At 44.1% G+C, this 22,595-nt stretch overlaps 1 protein-coding gene across 2 annotated transcripts in view; it reads left to right on the forward strand.

Moving 5' to 3' along the window:
• ak5 (adenylate kinase 5) overlaps positions 1–22,595 on the forward strand; it is a 113,184-nt gene that overhangs the window by 25,249 nt on the left and 65,340 nt on the right. For both annotated transcript variants that reach the window (XM_026206824.1, XM_026206825.1), the window contains exon 6: positions 5,957–6,148. In XM_026206824.1, the coding sequence (XP_026062609.1) occupies positions 5,957–6,148 (192 nt within the window). The remainder of the gene's footprint in view (positions 1–5,956; positions 6,149–22,595) is intronic.

Consider the following 22,595-nt stretch of genomic DNA (forward strand, 5'->3'; position numbering starts at 1 on the left):
ATAACAATCTCTAAGTTACTTTTTATATAAAGCGAGAGTCTACTTCACACATTACAGTATTGTATATAATTGCATATCAAGTTATGTAACTTTTCTATAGTTTTGCCAAATGTCAGTGTCCTTTTCCTTGACTTCCAGGCTAATTAAGAAATAAAATAAAAAATAAAAACGAATTGCATTGTACGAATTACAATAATAGAACAATAATGTGCTGTTTCTAAGCCAAATTCTCTCCAAAGCTTTCCCTCACACGAGCGACAAAATGCTCAAGTACCTCCAAGTAGTGCAATTAGACCATAACTTTTTTTTTTTCTGGAAACAAAAAGTGCAGTTAAGGAAGACCTAAATACAAGAAGGAGTTTCTTAAGAATGTAAAGCAAAAGTTATACACAAGGAAATGAGGAGATCAACTAAACACAAATGAGGATAAACCAAACATTTACTCAAAAAATTGCAACCAAAATTAAACAGTACTATTATACTGTAAATTGAGAAAATCTAAATGTTTGCATATGGCAGCTCTGGTTATTGCGAAAATGAGTAAAAACATCAAATTTGTTAAAACAAAATGCCACAGTAACTGTGACCAAGAAGAAGAGTGCTATTTGACTGTAACTAAGAGGATGACAAAAATAAACAAATCACTCAATAAATCAATCAAATAAAGATAAATTATAATGATTCACTCAGTTTGAGTTTATATGTTTGATGGTTAAATGTATAGTTCAATTCTGTCATTATTAATAGATTTGATTGATTGATTGATTGATTGATTGATTGATTGATTGATTGGATGACCTATCCCTACCAAACATACATCACAAAATAACTTCACATTAAGTAAAAACTTGTAATTAGCATGAACCTCTCCACTGAAAAAAAAGATTCTAATATGCCAAAAATATCTGTAAATACATATTGGACAAACATGGAGGGTATGAGATCAGCTTAGATTGAATGAAAATGGTAAATACAATTAAGCCAGATGACAGCACATTTACCAATGCAGGAGATGATATGAATAACAATGAGTCTTTTCTATTGTCCATGTGTTTGTGGTGTGGAGAAAGGTTTGAACAGACCCTAGACCGTGTGTTGTGTGACTGTGTTCGGTGACCAGGCAACTAAACTCAGTAACTGAATTAGCTTTGACTCTCACAGAATAGAGATGAGCAGCAGCAATGAAGGGATTTAAAACCCAATTATGAGATGAGCGCAAAACGAGAGGGGATCAGACCGCTGCTGTACCAGCGATCATCACAGTATTACCAAATACCTCCACGATGAGCAAAGCCGAGAAACACTCTCTCCCCAACCCAAAAAGACATAGTACCCGATTAAATATTTGAGTATTGAAGTACATATATCCTAATAACATATTTATCTAGTAAAAGTACTGTTCAAAATACCATGCTTTTTTATTTTTCAATTTAATTTACTCCATCATACACTAAGAAAAAGATACAGAATCTGTCTTTTCAAATGGTACACTTTTGTTTTGTAATTACCCATAAAAGGTTCATTTTAGTAGCTTAAATGTACATATAAATAGCTCAAGTATATGTATTTGTACCAAATGGTGTATATTACTACCCTTTAAAAAGGGTACCTTTTTTTGAGAGTGCACTGTTCAAAATATGGTAAAAGAGCTGAAAAAGGTAAATCTCAGTGTAACATTATTATATATGGTTGTGTAGCAGAAACTTCAAAATAATTAAATATACATCTTAAATTGCATGATCAGCATCAGTTGTCACTCATCTCCTGTGGCCTCATGGGATTGTAAAGTATCTGTTGGATGCACACTTAAGAATCACAACAGAGGTAGTGCATCCAGGTACTTTTCTGTTTTATGAATACTGTGAATTCTAACATACTGCTCTTTACACATAATGGTCCTCATTTATCAATCTAACGTAGAAACGAGTGCAGATCCGTGCACACATTCAACTTACGACAAAGTTCACGTGTGATACATGAAACATTGGTATGCCGCCAAATTTCATCATATGCATGATCGCACAAGGATAAATGCGGTGGCAGAAAACAATTGTCATTTCAGTATCATGACCCTAAAAACACCCCGGTTTAGAAGCCTTGCCCCTAGATTTTACGACAATCAGAAATTAAACCTGGACAAAAAGAGGAAGGGATCTCATGAAAGAGAAAATTATCTTACTTCAAAAACATCCGTTAACCTTGTTATTGCAAACAGTTAGGCTACGTTAATTTATGTCATTTATATGTATATTAAAATACTGGTAAATTTATACAATATTACCCATTTCCCTCACTCTACAACAAATATTTTAAATGTAATCATATTCAGAACAGAACAAGAATGAAAAATAAGTAGTTATAATATTATATAGGCTATTAAACTATAAAATAAAACACAAATTAGGCTACAGTGGCAAACAGAATAAAAATGTCAAGCAAAGCTGAAATGGGTCTCATACCACAAGAATCCAAATATTTGTAACATTTGGTTGCTTAACAATTATCCATTATATAGCCTAAACAAGGCTTTACTTTACTCATGTTCTTATATCAGTGTAAAATCATTCTTACTGGTTATTAATTGACTAATGAGCTTCGGTTGACGGTCAGATAAATAACCTAAATGAATAACCGTTTAAAATTCCATAAATTCTCCACCAGATTTACTATGCTGTGCGAAAGTTCAGGTTACTCAAAAACTTGACACCAGACATGAGATTTCATATTGATAAATTCCAAGTTTTGCGTTGAAATGACCATATGCCATATTTTCTGTTGTACATTCGTTTCGTAAATGAGGCCCATTGTTTTTTAGCTACTATAGGAAGTCTTAAAGGGGGGGTGAAATGCTATTTCATGCATACTGAGTTTTTTACACTGTTAAAGAGTTGGATTCCCATGCTAAACATGGACAAAGTTTAAAAAATTAAGTTGTACGTTTGAAGGAGTATTTCTGTTCCAAAAATACTCCTTCCGGTTTGTCACAAGTTTCGGAAAGTTTTTTTCGAGTATGGCTCTGTATGACGTTAGATGGAGCGGAATTTCCTTATATGGGTCCTGAGGGCACGTCTGCCGGAAGAGCGCGCGCTCCCGTATAGCAGAGCTGACACATTCACTGATCAGAGCGAGAGCGTCGCGAAAAGTCACAAAAGGAGTGCGTTTTGGTTGCCAGGGCAAGACAACCCTGCACAGATTACCAAAGAAAAAACAGCATTAAGGGACCAGTGGATGGAGTTTATTTTTACAGAGCATCAATGGAGTTGTGCAAGTGTTTGTGTTTGTTCCCCTGAATTTCGAAGATGCTTGTTTTACAAACAAGGCCCAGTTTGACGCCGGATTTGCACATCGTTTATTTCTTAAGGATAATGCAGTCCCAACGAAAAAGGGTCACGATCGTGTGTTGGAATCGCAGGCGGTGAGTAAAACTGCTTCAAATATCTCTGTGTTGTTAACTTAGCTATCGGCGCGTAAGCACATCAAGTAAACAACATGCGATGTTGTCATCAAACTGCACTTTCCACATGTACAGCTTAAAAAAAAAGACGACAAAGTGGAACTTAGTCCTCTTCCAAAACCGCTGAGCAAATATATACAGTTTCAGTACATACCACATAGAGACGTTGTTGCTGATGCTGCTCTTGTTAAATTTCAGCCGCTGGATCTGATTCTGGATCATAAATATACGCTGAATCTGACTGTTAGCCATGGTTTGTGTCACAGCTTCCAAACGCTCTCAACGCGTTTGATTCTTTAGCTCCGCCCACACGTCACGCCTCCAGCCGGTCGTGTTTTTCCGGGAAAAATCGGTACAGACTATCTTTCTCTTATGAACATAATAAAACTAAAGACTTTTTGGAGTTATGAAGGATGCAGTACTACTCTATAGGTACTCAAGATTAACAGGATATTGAGTGAAAATGAGCATTTCGCCCCCCCTTTAAGTCAGCAGCCTTACCAACCTCAATGTAGGCCTACAAGTGTTTTCATTTGCCAGCTGAAAATTGATTGGAACTGTCAATATCATACAAAAGAAGATATTCTAAAAAAAATGTGTAATAATATACTGAGAAAATTTGGGAAAAGAAGCAAAACATTCCGTGTCCGGGAAAATAACTCAAGGAATACTGTAAATTTGCCTAATCACAAAACAGAATACAAAGCAGTCATATGTGACCCTGGACCACAAAACCAGTCAAGTCGTTGGGGTATATTTGTTGCAACAGCCAAAAATCATTGATAGGGACCCAGATTCCCCTGTGTGCATCCTTATTCTCTCTACCTCTGCCTTTTCCGGAGGTGCCAGCACAGTCACTGAGAGGATTTTTGAGTGAAGGCTTGCCAGAAAAAAAATCCTAGCCTGCAGCTCACAGACCTTCAACAAAGACAGTTGGCCAGCACAGCAACCGGCCAACTAAAGATCATATTCCATGAAGATATTTTGTAAATTTCCTCCCTTAAATATACAAATTTAATTTTTTATTATTAATATGCCTTGCTAAGAATTCATTTGGGTAATTTCAGAGGGGATTTTTTCAGTATTTAGAATTTTGTGCACACTCAGATTTCAGATTTTAAAATAGTTGTATCTCAGCCAAATATTGTCCTATCCTAATAATCTATAGACCAGTGGAATCTATGCTTATTTATTCTGCTTTCAGATGGTGTATACATCTCAATTGCTTAATATTTACCATATTAGATTGAGTGGCGTGTTTTCATTGTTATTATTGATTTCAATCACTATTGGACAGTTTTCCCTCCTAGTTATAAATTAAATTAAAATTTAATTTATGCATTTAGCAGACGTGTTTATCCAAAGCGACTTACAGTGCATTCAAGCTATCAATTTTTACCTATCATGTGTTCCCGGGGAATCGAACCCCCAACCTTGATAGCACAATGCTCTACCAACTGAGCTACAGGAACACTTACTTATTATTAAGTGTATTATCGATTGTCTTTTACCACTGACATGACCTCCGGTAAATCCAGATCCCTTTTTTACAGATAAGTTTGGATTGAATGGCAGGAACAGAGTTTAGTTTAAATGGCAAAAAATAATAATAATAATATTTCAGTGTTTTAGCTTTCACTGACATTTCGCCTTCTGATAATCAGCCTGCTCTCTGTTTTGTGACAGGCTTTCAGGCTTTTATGAACTGACATTTGTAGTATTTTTTTCCTCTTCAGTGACTAATTAAGTGCACATTCCCAAAAGGCTTTCCAGCAGGCAACTGGTTAAGAGGATGACAGTCATTTCAGATCAAATATCTCTCCTTTGAGTTCATCATTTTGTTAACACTTATTGCACATATGCCAGTGTAGGCCTACTGCCAGTCTGGCAAATAGAAAAAAAAGATAAAGTCCACATTTAGTGTTAAACAATAAGCAAATAATTAAAAACACATCTGACATGCAATTCGAACAGATATAATTAAGACATTTGACATGTTAGACTTGATAAGGAGGCTGTGAATGAAATTGCACTCTTTCGACCAAGCTTTATATATATAAAACACTATTATTTATTTCCTCTAGCAGATTTCTTTGCAACTGCACAATATTGTTGCACATAATTTAGCCTTCAAACTAAAATAATAGATGAAATAAGACTTTGACATTTCTTTCAATATTATACAATTCTGTGTATTTCCTGTGGTTTCACATGTGAACATTACAACTAAGACACCTTATGCATGCTTGTGCATTGCCTGAGGTTCACATCCAGTTTTTTTCATTATAATATGAGGGGCCAGAACTCATCTTAGATTGGTGATCTTACCCGAAGCTGAATTAGATATATGACCTTAAAGTGGTTCTTAATAGCTACAGTACATCTTCACAGATCACTGAGCCACAAGGCGCTTTGATCTGGAGTGCCAGAAGGTGACTATACCCATCAATATGAACTTGAATTAAGACATTAAGAGACACTCATCTCCTTTTCTCTCTGTAGATCTGTACTCCAGACCTGGTGGTGTTTCTGGCCTGCTCTACCCAGCGTCTGAAGGAGCGCCTGGAGAAGCGTGCGGAGATGCAGGGTCGCCCAGATGATAACCCTAAAGCTATTGATCGACGTTTGACTAATTTCAAACAGAATACCATCCCCCTGGTCAAATACTTCCAAGAAAAAGGCCTCATCGTCACAGTAAGCAACATTTTTGAGTATATTGCTCATAAGTCAATGAGACTTTAAATTTAAATTTCTAATGGAAAATCAGATTTACGGAATTTAATTGGAAGACTCTTTAACTAAGCAATTGATTGAATTATTTATTTATTTATTTCTAAGTGACCATGTACAATATTGAACTAATGTTTATATTTATTGCAATTTCCAACACAATCTCTTAAGAAGTATTTAGAATTAAAATGAATTGTATTTTATATAGCCTATTTAAAATATAAATTTGTCAATAAAAAAAAAATGTAATAGCTCAAACGAGAATGACAAAATTTTCACCATTAATAAAAATGTCAACACTGAAAGACTTAAAGGGATAGTTCACCCAAAAATGAAAATTCTGTTATTAATTACTCACCCTCATGACGTTCCAAACTGCAAGACTTTCTTTCATCTGCAGGATTTTATAAAATTCGAGAGTGTGTTCAACGTAAGCAACAGAACCATTCATTAACATGAAGCGGAAGCAAGCACATGTGTCGTGATCAAGCAGCAACCTTCCGGTCTATCTCTTATAACCAACACGGAAGTGACTAAAACTGCAATTTATCCACTGCCCGTTAGAGGCTGGCTCCAAAATGGAGTCAGTCCCATAGACTCCCCATTTTAAAATGCCCAACTTTACAGCAGAAAGAAAATTTGGTTACAGCCTGGTACCAAAAGTGGTTTTGATCTATATAGCTAATTTTGCCCTTTGTGACAACTTTGAGGGGGGTGATTTTTTTATAACTCATCCATTTAAATTATATTAAACTTTAACGTTACGTATAATTAAGAGTGTGGCCACTTGAGTGACAGGTGGATTGCCGCTGATGTCACTGGCGACAGCTGGCTACGTCAACTTTGAAGTTCAAAAACACGCTTCAGAAACCTACGGGTGACGTCATGGACACTATGTCCATGTGTTTATACAGTCTATGGTTGTGATTACTCTGTCCACAATGGCGGTGCATTACAGGTGACAGCATAAAGAGAAGAATTGTTGAATAAATTTGCTATTCGGTATTGTTCCAAACCCATAAGACTTTAGCTCATCATCGAAACACAAAATAAGATTTTTTTTTAATGAAACCTGAGATTTTTGTCTCTTCAAATAATTTCTATAAAACGTTGTAAAAAATTATCCATATGAATTGAGCATTTCAGTCATTTTATATGATAACATATTTCATTTAAAATTTAATTGTCATATAAACATCGATCAGTTTTAGGGTTTTTGAAGGACATGAGGGTTGAGTAATTGTTGACGGATTATGACAGATAGGTTAGGATCAGATCAAATCTGAACAAATAAACCTTGTTTTAAACATTTGTAAATTCTAGCATACCAATTAGTTGTTGTTTTTTTTTCAGTGAAAGGATGAATAAAGCAGTAGCAGGAAATAGAGCCATACGTTATCTCTCATAAATGGTTACCTTATATGTGTATGTAATGGCATGCATTGTGTGGATCAAATATTGCATATTATGCATATTAAATGCATATTAAACTAGTATAGTCTAGTATAGTCTTCACACATCTGTGATTAAAAGGTAAGTGGCTGTATAATACACCCCCGCTCATTTCAAGATTCATTTCTTGAAATCCTAGAAGTGTGCACTGACCAGGTGCACATCCTGTCAGTCTCATTAAGATATGTTCTTTATCACCCTGAGTAATTAATACAGACATAGGGTGATCTGGGACAGGCCGGATATTAAAAGCAGTTAGATCTAGCATGAGTCCGGATCCCAGTGGAACCACTTATTTAACAAGCTGAGGAACTCTTTTCAGATACTAAACAAAGGCAATGAGGATGTGTTATTAAAAACTGATAATGTTTTTTAATTAGAAGTTAAATCTGGAATTGACAGGAAACATATCAGATTTAGGAGACATTTAGAAATTGGGGGAAGGGAATTTGGAAAGAAGAAAGCAATAAATGTCAAATCAAAGTTTCTGGACCAAAGGTTCATTTGGGAAATACCAAGAATGGCACTTCATACTATATTCTTTTCTGCCTTAAAATGGCTGCAGGAGAAAGTTCTTTCTAATATATATATATGTTAATTTTAACCTTCCCGTCCAGAAGGAATTTGTGCCCTCTCAGTTTACTTAACACGTCCCAGACCGCTATTAAATTAACTCTTTGATATTTGATCAATGTTAAATATTTTTGGCTTGAAACAGCTGGAAAAGGCCTACTGCATTTCTATGGATGTTTTCCCATTTACAGTAGGTAGGGTTATTAAAATGAATTAAGACTATTAAAAAAATTCAGTTAATTGAAATAAAGCTGAAATAAAATAACATAAATGTAAGCAATTATATAAAGGGAAAAAAAACTGAAAAGAAAAACTGCAAGTTCTGTATGGCGAGTTTCTGTCCATTTTTCTAATGCGCAATTTCACGGAAAGGAAATCAATACATCAGAAATCTACATCTGTTTTTTTTCTTTATTTTGAAAAGGACAGTGTTTTGTTATTAATGTGACTGAACACAAATAAAAGTATCTACTTTATAGTTTTATACACACCTAGTTCCCTATCTGTCGGTCACTACGAGTTATGTCGACCGACAAAATGGGGTCTCACTTGGGAGGCCAATCATCTCTGATTTTAAGAGAAAACGCCAATGAAAATTGGCTAGTGGATTAACACACCTGAGCCACTCCCGTGCCGACGGCTATAAATAGGGCGGCAGGTGCATCCACTCATTAGATTTTTGCTTCGGAGCCGAGTAGTTGATGAGAAGAAGTCGCTACAGAGCCATCATCTTTGTTTTCTTAGAGCTGTTCCTGGTCGGTGTGACGGCGCATTACAGTGGTGTCCCTGCAAGCGGCGATTCCCCTGGGCGCTTCGACTAAAAGAGACAGTTCTCTAAAAGAGCAAATCACGCACGATTCGCGTCTTTTTCAAGATGCCGCTTCGTCCGTGTCCTTCTGGATGCGATCGTTTCCTGTCTTTGGTGGACGGTCACGAGCGTTGTCTGCAGTGTCTGGGCGTCCAACACGCTGAGGCTGCGCTCGTGGATGATTCATGCATCTATTGTGGGCGTATGAACATGGCAGCGCTGCGATCGCGTCTCTCACTCCTCAAGGGGAGTGCAGCAGACCCCTCTGTCGCCACCCGTGCCGGTCTCTCTGGCTCGAGCAGAGGGCCGCCGGCTGGCGCTCTGGGAGATCTGAGGATTACAGTGAGAGCTTCTCCGCCGGGCCACGCCCCACGGACCTCTCACTCCTCCCGCAGCGCCTGTCCCGTGCAGCTGCCGATTGATTCTGCTGGGCCGTCTCACGGCGGTCCCAGCGTGTCTTTCGGTGCGCCGCCCGAAGATCAGATGTCGATCGCGGCATCGGGGGATGGGTTATCGACCTCTGAGGATGAGGGTTCGGCGGGGCTGCCCCCCTCGGGTGTTGTCGCCACTGCCGAATCTGACTTGGAGCTGTCGGCCATGCTTGCCCGGGCAGCCGTGAGTATCGGGCTGGAGGTGACCACACCGCCCAGTCCCGAGCCCTCGCGGCTGGATGATTGGTTTCTCGGCGCGGGACGCGGCTCACAACCTCGTTTTGCTCCGTTGCCTTTCTTCCCGGAGGTGCATGAAGAGGTGACGAAGTCGTGGACGGCCCCTTTTACGGCCAGAAGCCACTCTTCTCCCTCTTCCATCCTCACCACCCTCGATGGCGGGGCAGCCAGGGGGTACGTGGAGGTTCCCCAGGTGGAGAGGGCGGTTGCGGGGCACTTGTGCCCGCAAAACGCCGCCACTTGGAGGAATCATCCGCGTCTCCCGTCCAAGGCCTGTAAGCTGTCGGCCGCGCTCGCTGCCAAGGCTTACAGTGCTGCGGGCCAAGCTGCCTCTGCCCTGCATGCCATGGCTATCCTGCAGGTACACCAAGCCAAGGCACTCAAAGCTATGCACGAGGGTGGTACCGACCCGGGGTTGATACCGGAGCTGCGTACGGCGACTGACTTCGCCTTACAGGCGACCAAGGTCACGGCGCGGTCCCTCGGGAAGGCGATGTCCACGCTGGTGGTCCAGGAGCGGCATCTCTGGCTGAACCTGGCTGAGATGAGGGACATGGACAAGGCCCGCTTTCTCGATGCTCCCATCTCCCAGGCAGGCCTGTTCAGCGACACTGTCGAGGACTTTGCCCAGCAGTTCTCGGCGGTACAGAAGCAGACTGAGGCCATTCAGCACATCTTGCCCCGACGTGTCTCTCCGGTTGCCACCGTTCCGTCGCGGGTAGCGCCTCAGCCTGCTCGTCGCCGTGGGCGCCCCCCTGCATCCTCCACACCAGCTCCGCCCCGTGCCGAGAGTTCTTCGAGGCCGGCGCGTCGAGCCCCGCGCAGGAGAGCGGCACCCCCCGTGTCACTCCCACCCGCGAAGTCCTCAAGGAAGTCGACCAATCGGCCCTGACACGGGCAACTCGGAGATGCGGAGAACTGCTCTTTAGGAGATGGCGGAGACAGCGCCACTCCTTCCCCCGGAGGAGGGCCGGGTGGAGAATCCTCAGTCCTCAATCCTCAATCCTCTCCACGCATCTCTGGCCAGTTCCTCCGGGAACACGGGGAGTGTGGTTGTGTTGACCCAGGACGCAGTGCCTTCCGGGCCTTCCGGCACGACACCCCATCACTGCACCACTGCGGGTATGTCGTCTGTCCCTTTGGTGCCACTTGTACGGAGTCTGGGAGCGTGGCTTGCGCTGCCCAACCCGTCACGCTGGCTCATCCGGACGGTCCAACTCGGCTATGCGATTCAGTTCGCCCGGCGACCCCCCAAGTTCAATGGCGTGCTCGAGACTTCGGTGGCAGTCCAGGACGCCCCTGTCTTGCGCGAGGAGATTGCTGTCCTGCTGGCGAAGGATGCAATCCAGCCGGTCCCTCCAGCCGAGATGAGGACGGGGTTTTACAGCCCTTACTTCATCGTGCCCAAGAAAAGCGGTGGCCTTCGACCTATCCTGGATCTGCGAGTCTTGAATCGGGCCCTACACAAGCTCCCGTTCAGGATGTTGACGCAGAAACGCATTATCAAATGCGTCCAGCCCCAGGACTGGTTTGCAGCGATCGACCTGAAAGACGCGTACTTTCATGTCTCTATCCTCCCTCGTCACAGACCGTTTCTGCGCTTTGCTTTCGAAGGTCAGGCATGACAGTACAAGGTCCTCCCCTTCGGGCTCTCCTTGTCCCCCCGTGTCTTCACGAAGGTCGCGGAGGGCGCCCTTGCCCCACTCTGGGAAGTGGGCACAGGATCCTCAACTATCTCGACGACTGGCTCATTATGGCCCGGTCCCGAGAAGAGTTGTGCGATCACAGGGACTTTGTGCTCCGGCACCTCAGTCAGTTGGGGCTTCAGGTCAACCGGGAGAAGAGCAAGCTCTCCCCTGTGCAGAGAATCTCTTATCTCGGTATGGAGTTAGACTCGGTGAGTATGACGGCACGCCTCACCAGCGAGCGTGCCCAGTCAGTGCTGAACTGCCTGAGTTCCTTCAGAGGCAGGACAGTGGTACCACTGAAACACTTTCAGAGGCTCCTGGGGCATATGGCATCCGCAGCCGCACTCACGCCGCTCGGGTTGCTTCATATGAGACCACTCCAGCACTGGTTACACTCCCGAGTCCCGAGATGGGCATGGCGCCGCGGTACACATCGTGTCACCATCACACTGATGTGTCGCCGCCTGTTCAGCCCCTGGTCAGACCTTGCTTTTCTACGGGCCGGCGTGCCCTTAGAACAAGTGTCCCGGCACGTTGTGGTCACAACAGATGCCTCCAACTCGGGCTGGGGCGCGACATGCAACGGGCAGGCAGCTTCAGGGTCCTGGACAGGACCTCGACTGCTTTGGCACATCAACTGCCTGGAGTTGCTGGCAGTGCATCTAGCCTTGCGACGGTTTCGTCCGCTAGTGCTGCACAAGCACGTGTTGGTCCGCACGGACAACACTGCGGCTGTTTCGTACATCAACCGACAGGGCGGTCTACGATCACGTCGCATGTCTCAACTCGCCCGCCATCTCCTCCTCTGGAGTCAGACGTGGCTCAAGTCGCTGCGTGCTGTCCACATCCCGGGGGAGCTCAATCGTGCAGCCGACGCGCTCTCACGACAGCTCACTTTCCCCGGGGAATGGAGACTCCATCCCCAGACGGTCCAGCTGATCTGGAGTCGATTTGGGGAAGCCCAGGTAGACCTGTTTGCTTCCCACGAGTCCTCCCACTGCCAGCTGTACTATTCCCTGTCCCAGGCCCCCCTGGGCACAGATGCGCTGGCACACAGCTGGCCTCGGGCTTTACGCAAGTATGCGTTTCCCCCAGTGAGCCTGCTCGCACAGACACTGTTGTAACAGATATGCAGGTCACCGATTCATGGGTTAAATTCTGTTTTACAAATAAACCCTGTTGGTACCAGATGCCTGGCCTGGCGCCAGCCTGGCTGGACTTAAATTATTTTACGACAAGAAATTCCAGAGTCATGTGGGCGAGCCTCAAAGAAGAAATGAAAACCCCCAACCCAAAATTCCTCCAACACGCTGGAGACAAAGGAAACCTTTCGTATAAGTTCCTTACTTTCATTTTCTTATTAATATGTATTTTAAATATGTTTATGGATTGCATAAAATGGTTAATCCTTGTTATGTGAAGAGTATAAGTTGCTAAGCTATACTTTAGGAAATGTTGAATTCATTCTAACTTTTTCTCAAATAGTCATGTGTATGTAACCCCCACTTTAACAGGTCGTAAAATAATTTACGACCACCCTGGACAAACAGGAGAGGAGAGAAGCCAAATCACTGGTTTCTTTTCCCCAATGCATTCTATGGAATGTATTCATTACCTTTTTGTTTTTATGTTTTATAAATGTATAACGTATTCCCTTTTGGTACATTTAGATGTTTCCCATATAAATTGGGACTATTTGCAGTGTAATCATGTGTTAATCAAATCTTTAAATATGTGTAATTCTGCATTTGAATGTAACTTCATGTTTTGATCATTTATACATATGTTTAGTATCGTTGTGATCGTCATGTTCTGACAAACCCATTTATCTAGAGCAGAGTAATGAAAAATGTATGTAATCTGAATTACAAACTTGCTAGAATAATCCCTTTACGAAATCTGACAAGTCCTAAATCATCCAGGGGGTTGGTTCCCGAGACAAAGGAACTTTCCCTCCACTTTAGATCGCGGATGTTCATTGGCTGTTTACGCAAAAAGGGGCGGGAACCATCCCAATCTATAAGGGTCGACCGAACAAGGCCCGCCGAGTTTTAGTTTTAGTTCTTTCTCTTGTTCTGGTGCTTGGTTCTCGGACACGTCGCTCCGCGCGGCCTCGGGCCGCGCAAAGTTCTCCTCCCCCCTCAGCACATGGACTGAGGAGAAGAAAGCCATTTTCATGGCTCATTTGGAAACTTTCATTTTCGTTGTTTTGTTTCTTTTCTTTACTAAGTTTATTCGACTATTCGCCTCTCCACACAAGGAAGACGAATTCTGGAACATTGTTTGTTGAACCTTTCAAATACCGAGCGAAGATGAACGAACACCCCTTTGCAACAAAGGACCACGTGACTCCACGCTCACGCCAAGATCCAGCGCTGCTCCAGCGCGCGTCGGTGTCAAGCTCACGCACATTGGACACTTTGCAAGTATCACTTTTCTATGGAGATTTAAATGCTGCTTTAAAGTGTTGCTATGATCTGATCGTTGTTGGCTTCCAAAAGGTTACTGACTGTGATTTTCATACTTGAGCTCATTCTGTGATCTCTCTCTCTCTCTCTCTCTCTTTTATTTGGATTCTGTTATGTCTTGTAAAGTTTATTGTCTGTATTTTCGTACGCATATTTACTCTGTGTGATTTGTAGTTTGATGTATTACTAGTTGAATTATTAAAAACCAATATATAAATGATTGGCTTGGACTCCACCCCACTCACATAACGAGTCACTGAAATGTTTTGGTCTTTAGCTACAAGCTTTAAATTTAGAAACTAAATTTATCATAATGATAGGATAATGTTTTCGTGGCCAGAGAATATTTTTCCTTGAATTATAAAAAGTGATATCTCTATTGAAAACTGATAGGTCAATCTGGCTTGCTGGACAATCCACTGTTTGATTTGCAGTAATTTACAGTAAGAGATATCACAACAACTGATATGAAGAATGGAATATTGACATGTTAATGAGTAAATTACAGTACCCTGTGATTAGTATTGGTATAGGCAATTGAGCTATTTTTCATAATCAATAAAATTTAATATAACTGCCATCTGAGATATATATATTAATCAAATTCCTGATTAATTATTCAAATTCCCTATATATCATTTGAGTTAATTACTATGTAAAACTCATTGTTGTTACACTGTGCAAGGTCAGGGAGGACGAGGAACAGGTCCTGTTGGTTGCGCCTTACTGGCCCACCCGGACCTGGTTTTCGGAACTCATGCTCCTCGTGACAGCCCCTCCCTGGTGCATCCCCCTGAGGAGAGACCTTCTCTCTCAGGGGCTCGGCACCATTTGGCACCCGCGTCCAGATCTCTGGAACCTCCACGTGTGGCTTCTAGATGGGACGCGGCAGACCTAAGTGATCTGCCCCCAGCGGTGGTAGACACTATCACTCAGGCTAGAGCCCCTTCTACGAGGCAGGCCTATGCTCTGAAGTGGAGTCTGTTCACGAATTGGTGTTCTTCTCACCGAGAAGATCCCCGGAGATGCCCGGTCAGAGTCGTGCTTTCTTTCCTGCAAGAAAGGCTGGAGCGTGGGCTGTCACCCTCCAGCCTGAAGGTGTATGTGGCTGCCATTGCAGCCCATCATGATGCAGTGGACGGCCGGTCCCTGGGGAGGCATGACCTGATCGTTAGGTTCCTGAGGGGTGCCAGAAGGTTACATCCTCCTAGGACACCCCTGGTTCCCTCCTGGGACCTCTCTATTGTCCTGGCAGGACTTCAGAGGGGTCCCTTTGAGCCGCTGGATTCGGTTGAGCTGAAGTTCCTGTCTCTCAAGACAACGCTCCTGATCGCGCTCACTTCCATCAAGAGGGTCGGGGACCTCCAAGCATTTTCGGTAAGTGAAGAGTGCCTTGTGTTCGGGCCGGCCTACTCTCACGTTGTCCTGAGACCCCACCCTGGATACGTGCCCAAGGTTCCCACCACTCCCGACCAGGTGGTGAACCTGCAAGCGCTGCCCCTGGAGGAGGCAGATCCAGCCTTGTCGTTGCTGTGTCCCGTAAGAGCGTTTCGCATATACGTGGACCGCACCCAGAGCTTTAGAAGCTCTGAGCAGCTCCTGGTCTGCTTTGGAGGTCAGCAGAAGGGGAAGGCTGTCTCTAAGCAGAGGTTGGCCCACTGGATAGTGGACGCCATCGCCTTGGCTTACCATTCCCAAGGCGAGCCGTGCCCCCTGGGGGTGAGGGCCCACTCCACACGGAGTGTGGCCTCCTCCTATGCGTTGGCGCACGGCGCCTCTCTGGCAGACATCTGTCGAGCTGCGGGCTGGGCGACACCTAACACCTTTGCGAGGTTTTACAACCTCCGTGTAGAGCCAGTTTCTTCCCGTGTGTTGGGTAACAGGTAATTGGTGGGGAGGGCTGGCCTGGTGTCTCGCTTGCTGCGCCATTCCCCCTAACACGGGGATGTGAGCGCCTCCTTCTCCCAGTAGAGTTCCCCGGTTGGCGTACCCTGGTCGAGCATCCTCCAGCACCCTCGGCGTCAGACTTGGTGGAGCAGTCTGTCGCCAGGCCCAGTACTGGCGTTAGCATGCCCGGATCTCGGTCAGCCCCTGTACTGGGCTAGGTGTCCATATGGCTGGGTTCCCTACGGGTAATCCCATATGTGTATTCTTCCACTGTAAGGTTTCCCTCTTGGCAAACCCGTGTCTTCCCTTGACAGACCGTTCTGTCAGTCTCTTCTGGCAGCCGTTCCATCCCTACTCCAAGGTAGGACCTGCCTCAGAGACCCCTTCCATATGTAGTACTGCCCCCTGGGTCAGTCCATATCGGTATGTCCACATGTCACCTCCCTACGGGTAGGATGTGGTCTCCGTAGCGGCCTTTCCTTAGGCTCGCTTCCCCATTGTCTTGCCAGCTGAAAGAACAAATAGGGAAGATTTGAAGCTATCTTTCACCGAAGGTTGAAATCCCTTCCATTTACTTTATGTGGGCGGAACAAGCAGCATGGCCTTCTCCAGCAGCGATGTACTCACCCTTTGGCCCCTTCGGTACCAAGGTCAGTGGATTTGCGCTGGGGCTTTGGGAAGGTTACGACCTTAAGTGTAGCTTTTGTGGCACGCCAGGGCTTGTCAACAATTGCAGCGCCACAGGGTGGTGACGAGGTTCAGGTTGTGGCGTTTTCCATAGGACCCCATTTTGTCGGTCGACATAACTCGTAGTGACCGACAGATAGGGAACGTCTCGGTTACGTACGTAACCCTCGTTCCCTGATGGAGGGAACGGAGACGTTATGTCCCCATGCCACAACCTTGAACCATTCGCTGTTGCCGGGACACGTTCTCGGCTCCTCAGCGTAAAACCTAATGAGTGGATGCACCTGCCGCCCTATTTATACCCGTCGGCACGGGAGTGGCTCAGGTGTGTTAATCCACTAGCCAATTTTCATTGCCGTTTTCTCTTAAAATCAGAGATGATTGGCCTCCCAAGTGAGACCCCATTTTGTCGGTCGACATAACGTCTCCGTTCCCTCCATCAGGGAACGAGGGTTACGTACGTAACCGAGACGTTCTTATCTCTGTTTCAGCTGTCATAAAGAACAAATTCAAAAGATTGTCTAGGTGCCTCAACTGCGCATACATACCAGTTCTACCAGAAAGACTCGGGAGATAAAAGAATGTACGAAGCATACATTTATTGACAGCTCAGCGAGCACAATTATAAATTTCTTTGGCGGAAGGCCCCGTCCATGGCTCGTAATCCGAGGGTAGCGAATCTGCATTTCCTGCCTGAAGACGAAGGCAGGGGCGCAGCAGACCCCCCTGGAAGGTAAGGACAGGACCATCCTGGTGGTGGTGGGGAGGGTGGAGGTTGTTGTCGCGTCTGCATCTGCGAACTCAAACATGTGTAAGTACGGTCTTTTATACAGGAGTATAAAGACATGATTGGATAATGATGAAGGTAATTAGTGACGAAGTGATTGAGTCTTCCTGGCAGAACTTAGGCTAAAGCTTCCATTTCTACCAGAAAGACTCGGGAGATAAAAGAATGTACGAAGCATACATTTATTGACAGCTCAGCGAGCACAATTATAAATTTCTTTGGCGGAAGGCCCCGTCCATGGCTCGTAATCCGAGGGTAGCGAATCTGCATTTCCTGCCTGAAGACGAAGGCAGGGGCGCAGCAGACCCCCAAAACTAGGTGGATTATGAGACCTCCAGACGGGGCCAGCCTTCCCCCCAAAAAGTAGATGAAGTATACCCACCAGTTGAGAATCCTGAGGTTCCTGGAAGAAATAGAAAGAGAGTTAGCATGACCAGTATAAAGACGTTAGATTAAACTTCTTATAAGTTTTTGCGGAAATAGCCGCAATATGCCAGACACAGACGGCCACGATAGGCAAACAGAGACAGGCCTTAATAGACCAACAGAAATAGCCACGATAGGCAGACACGGACAGGCCTCGATAGACCAACAGAAATAGCCACGATAGGCAGACACAGACAGCCACGATAGGCAGCACAGACAGGCCTCGATAGACCAACAGAAATAGCCACGATAGGCAGACACGGACAGGCCTCGATAGACCAACAGAAATAGCCACAATAGGCAGACACGGACAGGCCTCGATAGACCAACAGAAATAGCCACGATAGGCCAGACGCAGACAGCCACGATAGGCAAACGCGGACAGGCCCCAATTGGCCGAACATAAATAGCCCGATAGGCCAGACGCAGACAGCCACGATAGGCAGACACAGACAGGCCCCAATAGACCGTACATAAATAGCCACGATAGGCCAGACGCAGACAGGCCTCAATAGACCAACATAAATAGCCACGATTGGCCACACGCAGACAGCCACAGTAGGCAGACACAGACAGGCCTCAATAGACCAACAGAAATCGCCACGATAGGCCAGACGCAGACAGCCACGATAGGCAGACGCAGACAGGCCTCAATAGACCAACAGAATAGCCATGATAGGCAGAACACAGACAGCCTCGATAGACCGTACAGAAAAATAGCCATGATAGCCAGACACAGACAGGCCTCGATAGACCATACATAAATAGCCATGATAGGCCAGACGCAGACAGCCACAATAGGCAGACGTAGACAGGCCTCGATAGACCGTACAGAAATAGCCATGATGGCCAACACAGATAGGCCTCGATAGACCATACAGAAAAATAGCCATGATAGCCAGACACGGACAGGCCTCGATAGACCAACGGAAATAGCCGCAATAGGCCAGACGCAGACAGCCACGATAGGCAGACACGGACAGGCCTCGATAGACCGTACAGAAATAGCCATGATAGCCAGACACAGACAGCCTCGATAGACTGTACATAAATAGCCACAATAGGCCAGACGCAGACAGCCACGATAGGCAGACGCAAGACAGGCCTCGATAGACCATGATTAGCCACGATAGGCAGACGCAGACAGCCACAATGGCAGACGCAGACAGGCCTCAATAGGCCATACAAAATAGCCACAATAGGCAGACACAGGACAGGCCTCAATAGACCGTACAGAAAAATAGCCATGATGGCCGGACACAGACAGGTCTCGATAGACCGTACAGAAATAGCCACGATAGGCCAGACACAGACAGCCACAATAGGCAGACGCGGACAGGCCTCGATAGGCCGTACAAATAGCCATTATAGCCAGACACAGATAGGCCTCGATAGACCGTACAGAAATAGCCGCGATAGGCAGACACGGGACAGGCCTCAATAGACCGTACAGAAAAATAGCCATGATAGCCAGACACAGACAGCCATGATAGGCGAACACAGACAGGCCTCGAAAGACCGTACAAAATATGACATATACAGCCTTAATAGAACATACAGATGTAGTAACACCACCACCAGTAATTGCATGAATTTACCTGATTAGTTACAGGAGAGCTTGCTGAGCTTCAAGAATGGTTTTTGAATCAGGTTTAATGTATGATTCAAACGTTGAGGAAGACCATCTGCCCATGATCTTAATAGCTGATGTAGAGATCCTTCATTCAGCTGCTGAAGTAGCTGCCCCAATTCTGAATGAATGGTCAGTATAGAGAGGGGGGATAGACTGCAGCTTTTGAGAACAGTGGTTAAGTGAGTTCTAAAACAGGCCTTGGAAAAGGGTGCTCCGTTAGGTAAAATAAAGAGCAGTGCGTTTTAAGTTCTAGGCCGGATTTTAAGGAATTCACCATGGCTGAGAAGGGACAGAAATTATTATTGATTTTAGAATTTGTTAGGTGACACCATAACCTTGCACATCAGTTTTTTTTTTTTTTTTTTTTTTTGCTTGAGGAAGAGTGTGAAGAATTTAGGTCCGAATCGTAGATCTGAAAGGAAATGCCGCGAGCAGGATCAGATTGATTAGTTTTGAAGTGAATTCCCCTGGACGCATAAACCTAGAATAGAATATAAAGAACTTAGAAAGGAGGCCGTAGCGGATGGAAGTAATTAATTTTACAATATGGGCAGGGTAATAGGCAGACGTTTGTCTTTAATTTTGTTGGAAGAATTAGCTAACCCCTTAAATAGTAAAAGAACTGAATATCCAGAAAAGGATTTGAAAATTAAGATTATAAAATTTAGCGTAGAATTAGATGCTGGCAAGAAGTCTGCAAATAGAGAAATTTTAAGAATGCGATTTTTTTTTTTTTTTTTTTTTTTTTTTTTGTATATATATATATATATATAAGACGAGAAAGGAGCAACGGTCGAAATTAGAATAGGAAACAGAAATTTGGAAAGGAAAAACATTTGAAAGCGGACCATGCATACGTGTAAGCTTGATTGTAGAGGAGCGACGCCTTAGAAATGTGATTTCTAGCTGACGCAAGCAGGTCGTTTAGTTTAGTATTATGTCTGCTGACAGAGGGCAGATTGAAGAATCCGGGTTGGCTGAGGGGCACAGCTAGCCTGACTACGTCAGACTTCCTACTTCCGCTCAATTTCATTTCGCTTCTGTACTCAGTCTGACATAGCGTCAGAGCTTTCTGTTTGCCACCGGTCTGAAAACAGCCGGGCCAATCAACGAGCAGAGGGCGGGCTGAGAGCCGTGACGTAGATGCTAAGCGACGAGTTTAACATTGTAGGTTAAAGAAATCGAAAACCGAAACGACCGCGGAAATGGGAAACGAGACACGGGATGCAATTCGCTCTGTAATGGAGAACATTCAACTCTTTTCGAACTGCAAAAGTCATTTACAGCCATGTTCGCGCCAGTATTTCGCTCGCATCATCATGTTTACAGTGGAAGTTCAAACATAGATTGAGATCAATGCATGATGTCTGTGCCTCGATGCGGCTGTACAGGGCAAGACATATGTCATAACTAAACGTATCGGATTGGCTTACAGGTAACCAATGATTTTAACTTCAGACAAGCACCCCCTAGCGAGAGAGAAAACACTTCTCTATTATGCCATTCCGGACTCTGTCTACGAGCAAAGTGAAGTAGCAGAGTCCGGTATTACCAGGCTAGGGCACAGCTGTCTGAAAGTCTAAAGTGTAAAGTAAAGGCCGCAACAGCTGAGTAAGAGACAGAATGAACCAACACCAGTAGATGCACGAAATAAACAAGCCTTGATTGTAGCCTAACCCCTTAACGGTCACCCCCCAATTTATTTGTTTATTAATTTTTTTTTTTTTTTTTTTTTTTTTTTTTTTTTTTTTATTAAGGCATTAGAGTGCACTATCCGAACTAAATTACTGTAATTTATGAACATTTTAGAATATAAACAAATGTTGGTCTCTTTTAAACGAAGAAAATTAGCAGATGTTGGCAAAAGTGGAATTTTTTTTTTTTTTTTTTTTTTTTTTTTTTCTAAAAGTTGAAGTACCAAAAGTTATAGAAGTTTAAAGTCTGCATAAATCGAATTGACTTAAGCTTACTAGCACACATTGCTAATCTTGGTGTAAACAATAATGTCTTCGTAATCTTTATCGAAATCTGAACATTTACACTCTGTAATGCGTATTTCTCTGATGACGTCAGTTTGACAGCATGAGCAGAACCTCCTTTACACACTCCTCCAGCCGTTAGTTTGCTATGAGTGAGACGGAGACCGGGAGCGCAAACAAACCATGCCTGCTAATTAATATTCGGTTTAAACTGAAGATATGTCACTACTCTGAATAAGGTCAGCAGCAACTTCGTTTCACGTGGACTTTAAGATACCTGCTGAGCATTGAGCAGAATTTTACCTACGACTCAAATGAAAGGGTCTATATACGCATCAGCTTGGTAGATCCAGTGTTCATAATAGCGCTAGTCCAAGAGTGAGCCATGTAAAGAGGAGGTGAGAGCAGCGGTTCCCTGCATAAGCAGCCATAGAATCCCATTCGAGTATGAAGCATTTCAGGAATAGATGCAATGAAACAGTGACTGAAACAAAGATTAAAGCATAGGATTAGAACAACGATTCTTAAGTGTGCTAGACAAGGCATATTTTTAACGGAAATGCGAACAATCTTTATCAGTATAAAAGATTGTCGCGTTTGTTACGAGCCTTAAAGTGCCTCATTACGAAAGAGTTATTCAGAACATTGCATGCACTATGATCAACATCTTAATTATGCTGTGCGAGTCTGCTAGATAAACGAGCACGAAACGCCCAGTGCTTTATTTGAACGTGTGAGTATAAATCCTTGCAGAGAATAAGATTAATGCCCAGGCGCCACAAGTGCATAGAACAAAATGATACTTATAATGCTGTAGACTGATGAAGTGATGGAGGCGAGATGGCGAAAGAGACCGGCAGCCTTGATTCTGTCTGCTGGTCCGAAGAGACTTCATTCGTGCAGGTTCACGTGAGCGTACAGATGAATATTGTTGATTGAGACCAAAGTCTTTTCAGGTGTTGAGACCCAAGCAGCACTGACGCGACATCTCGGAAAGCACTGGCGTTGCCAAGACCGTTTTTTTTTTTTTTTTTTTTTTTTTTTTTCTCCTCCTCTCTCCTTTCTGAGGGTTGCTATTTCTGTCCGGGGTTTGAGGTGACCCCAAAAGTGTCATATAGCCCCTAGAATGTGAATTCTACCGATAGATCCTTTTTAAACGCGATTGGGCTATTTTGATAGTGACTGGCGGTTTTGGGAAAACCTGGCAACCCTGGAAAGCACACGGAACCCAATGTTTCACATCCTCTGCCGAGAAAAACTTGTATAACATCCAACACAAACGACTGCAGATAATCACCGCGACACGGAGCTAAGCCAACGATCCCGTGTGCATCTTAGAGGAACGTCAAACTCTA

Source organism: Carassius auratus, chromosome 27 (genome assembly GCF_003368295.1).
Source record: "Carassius auratus strain Wakin chromosome 27, ASM336829v1, whole genome shotgun sequence".
NCBI lineage: Eukaryota > Metazoa > Chordata > Actinopteri > Cypriniformes > Cyprinidae > Carassius > Carassius auratus.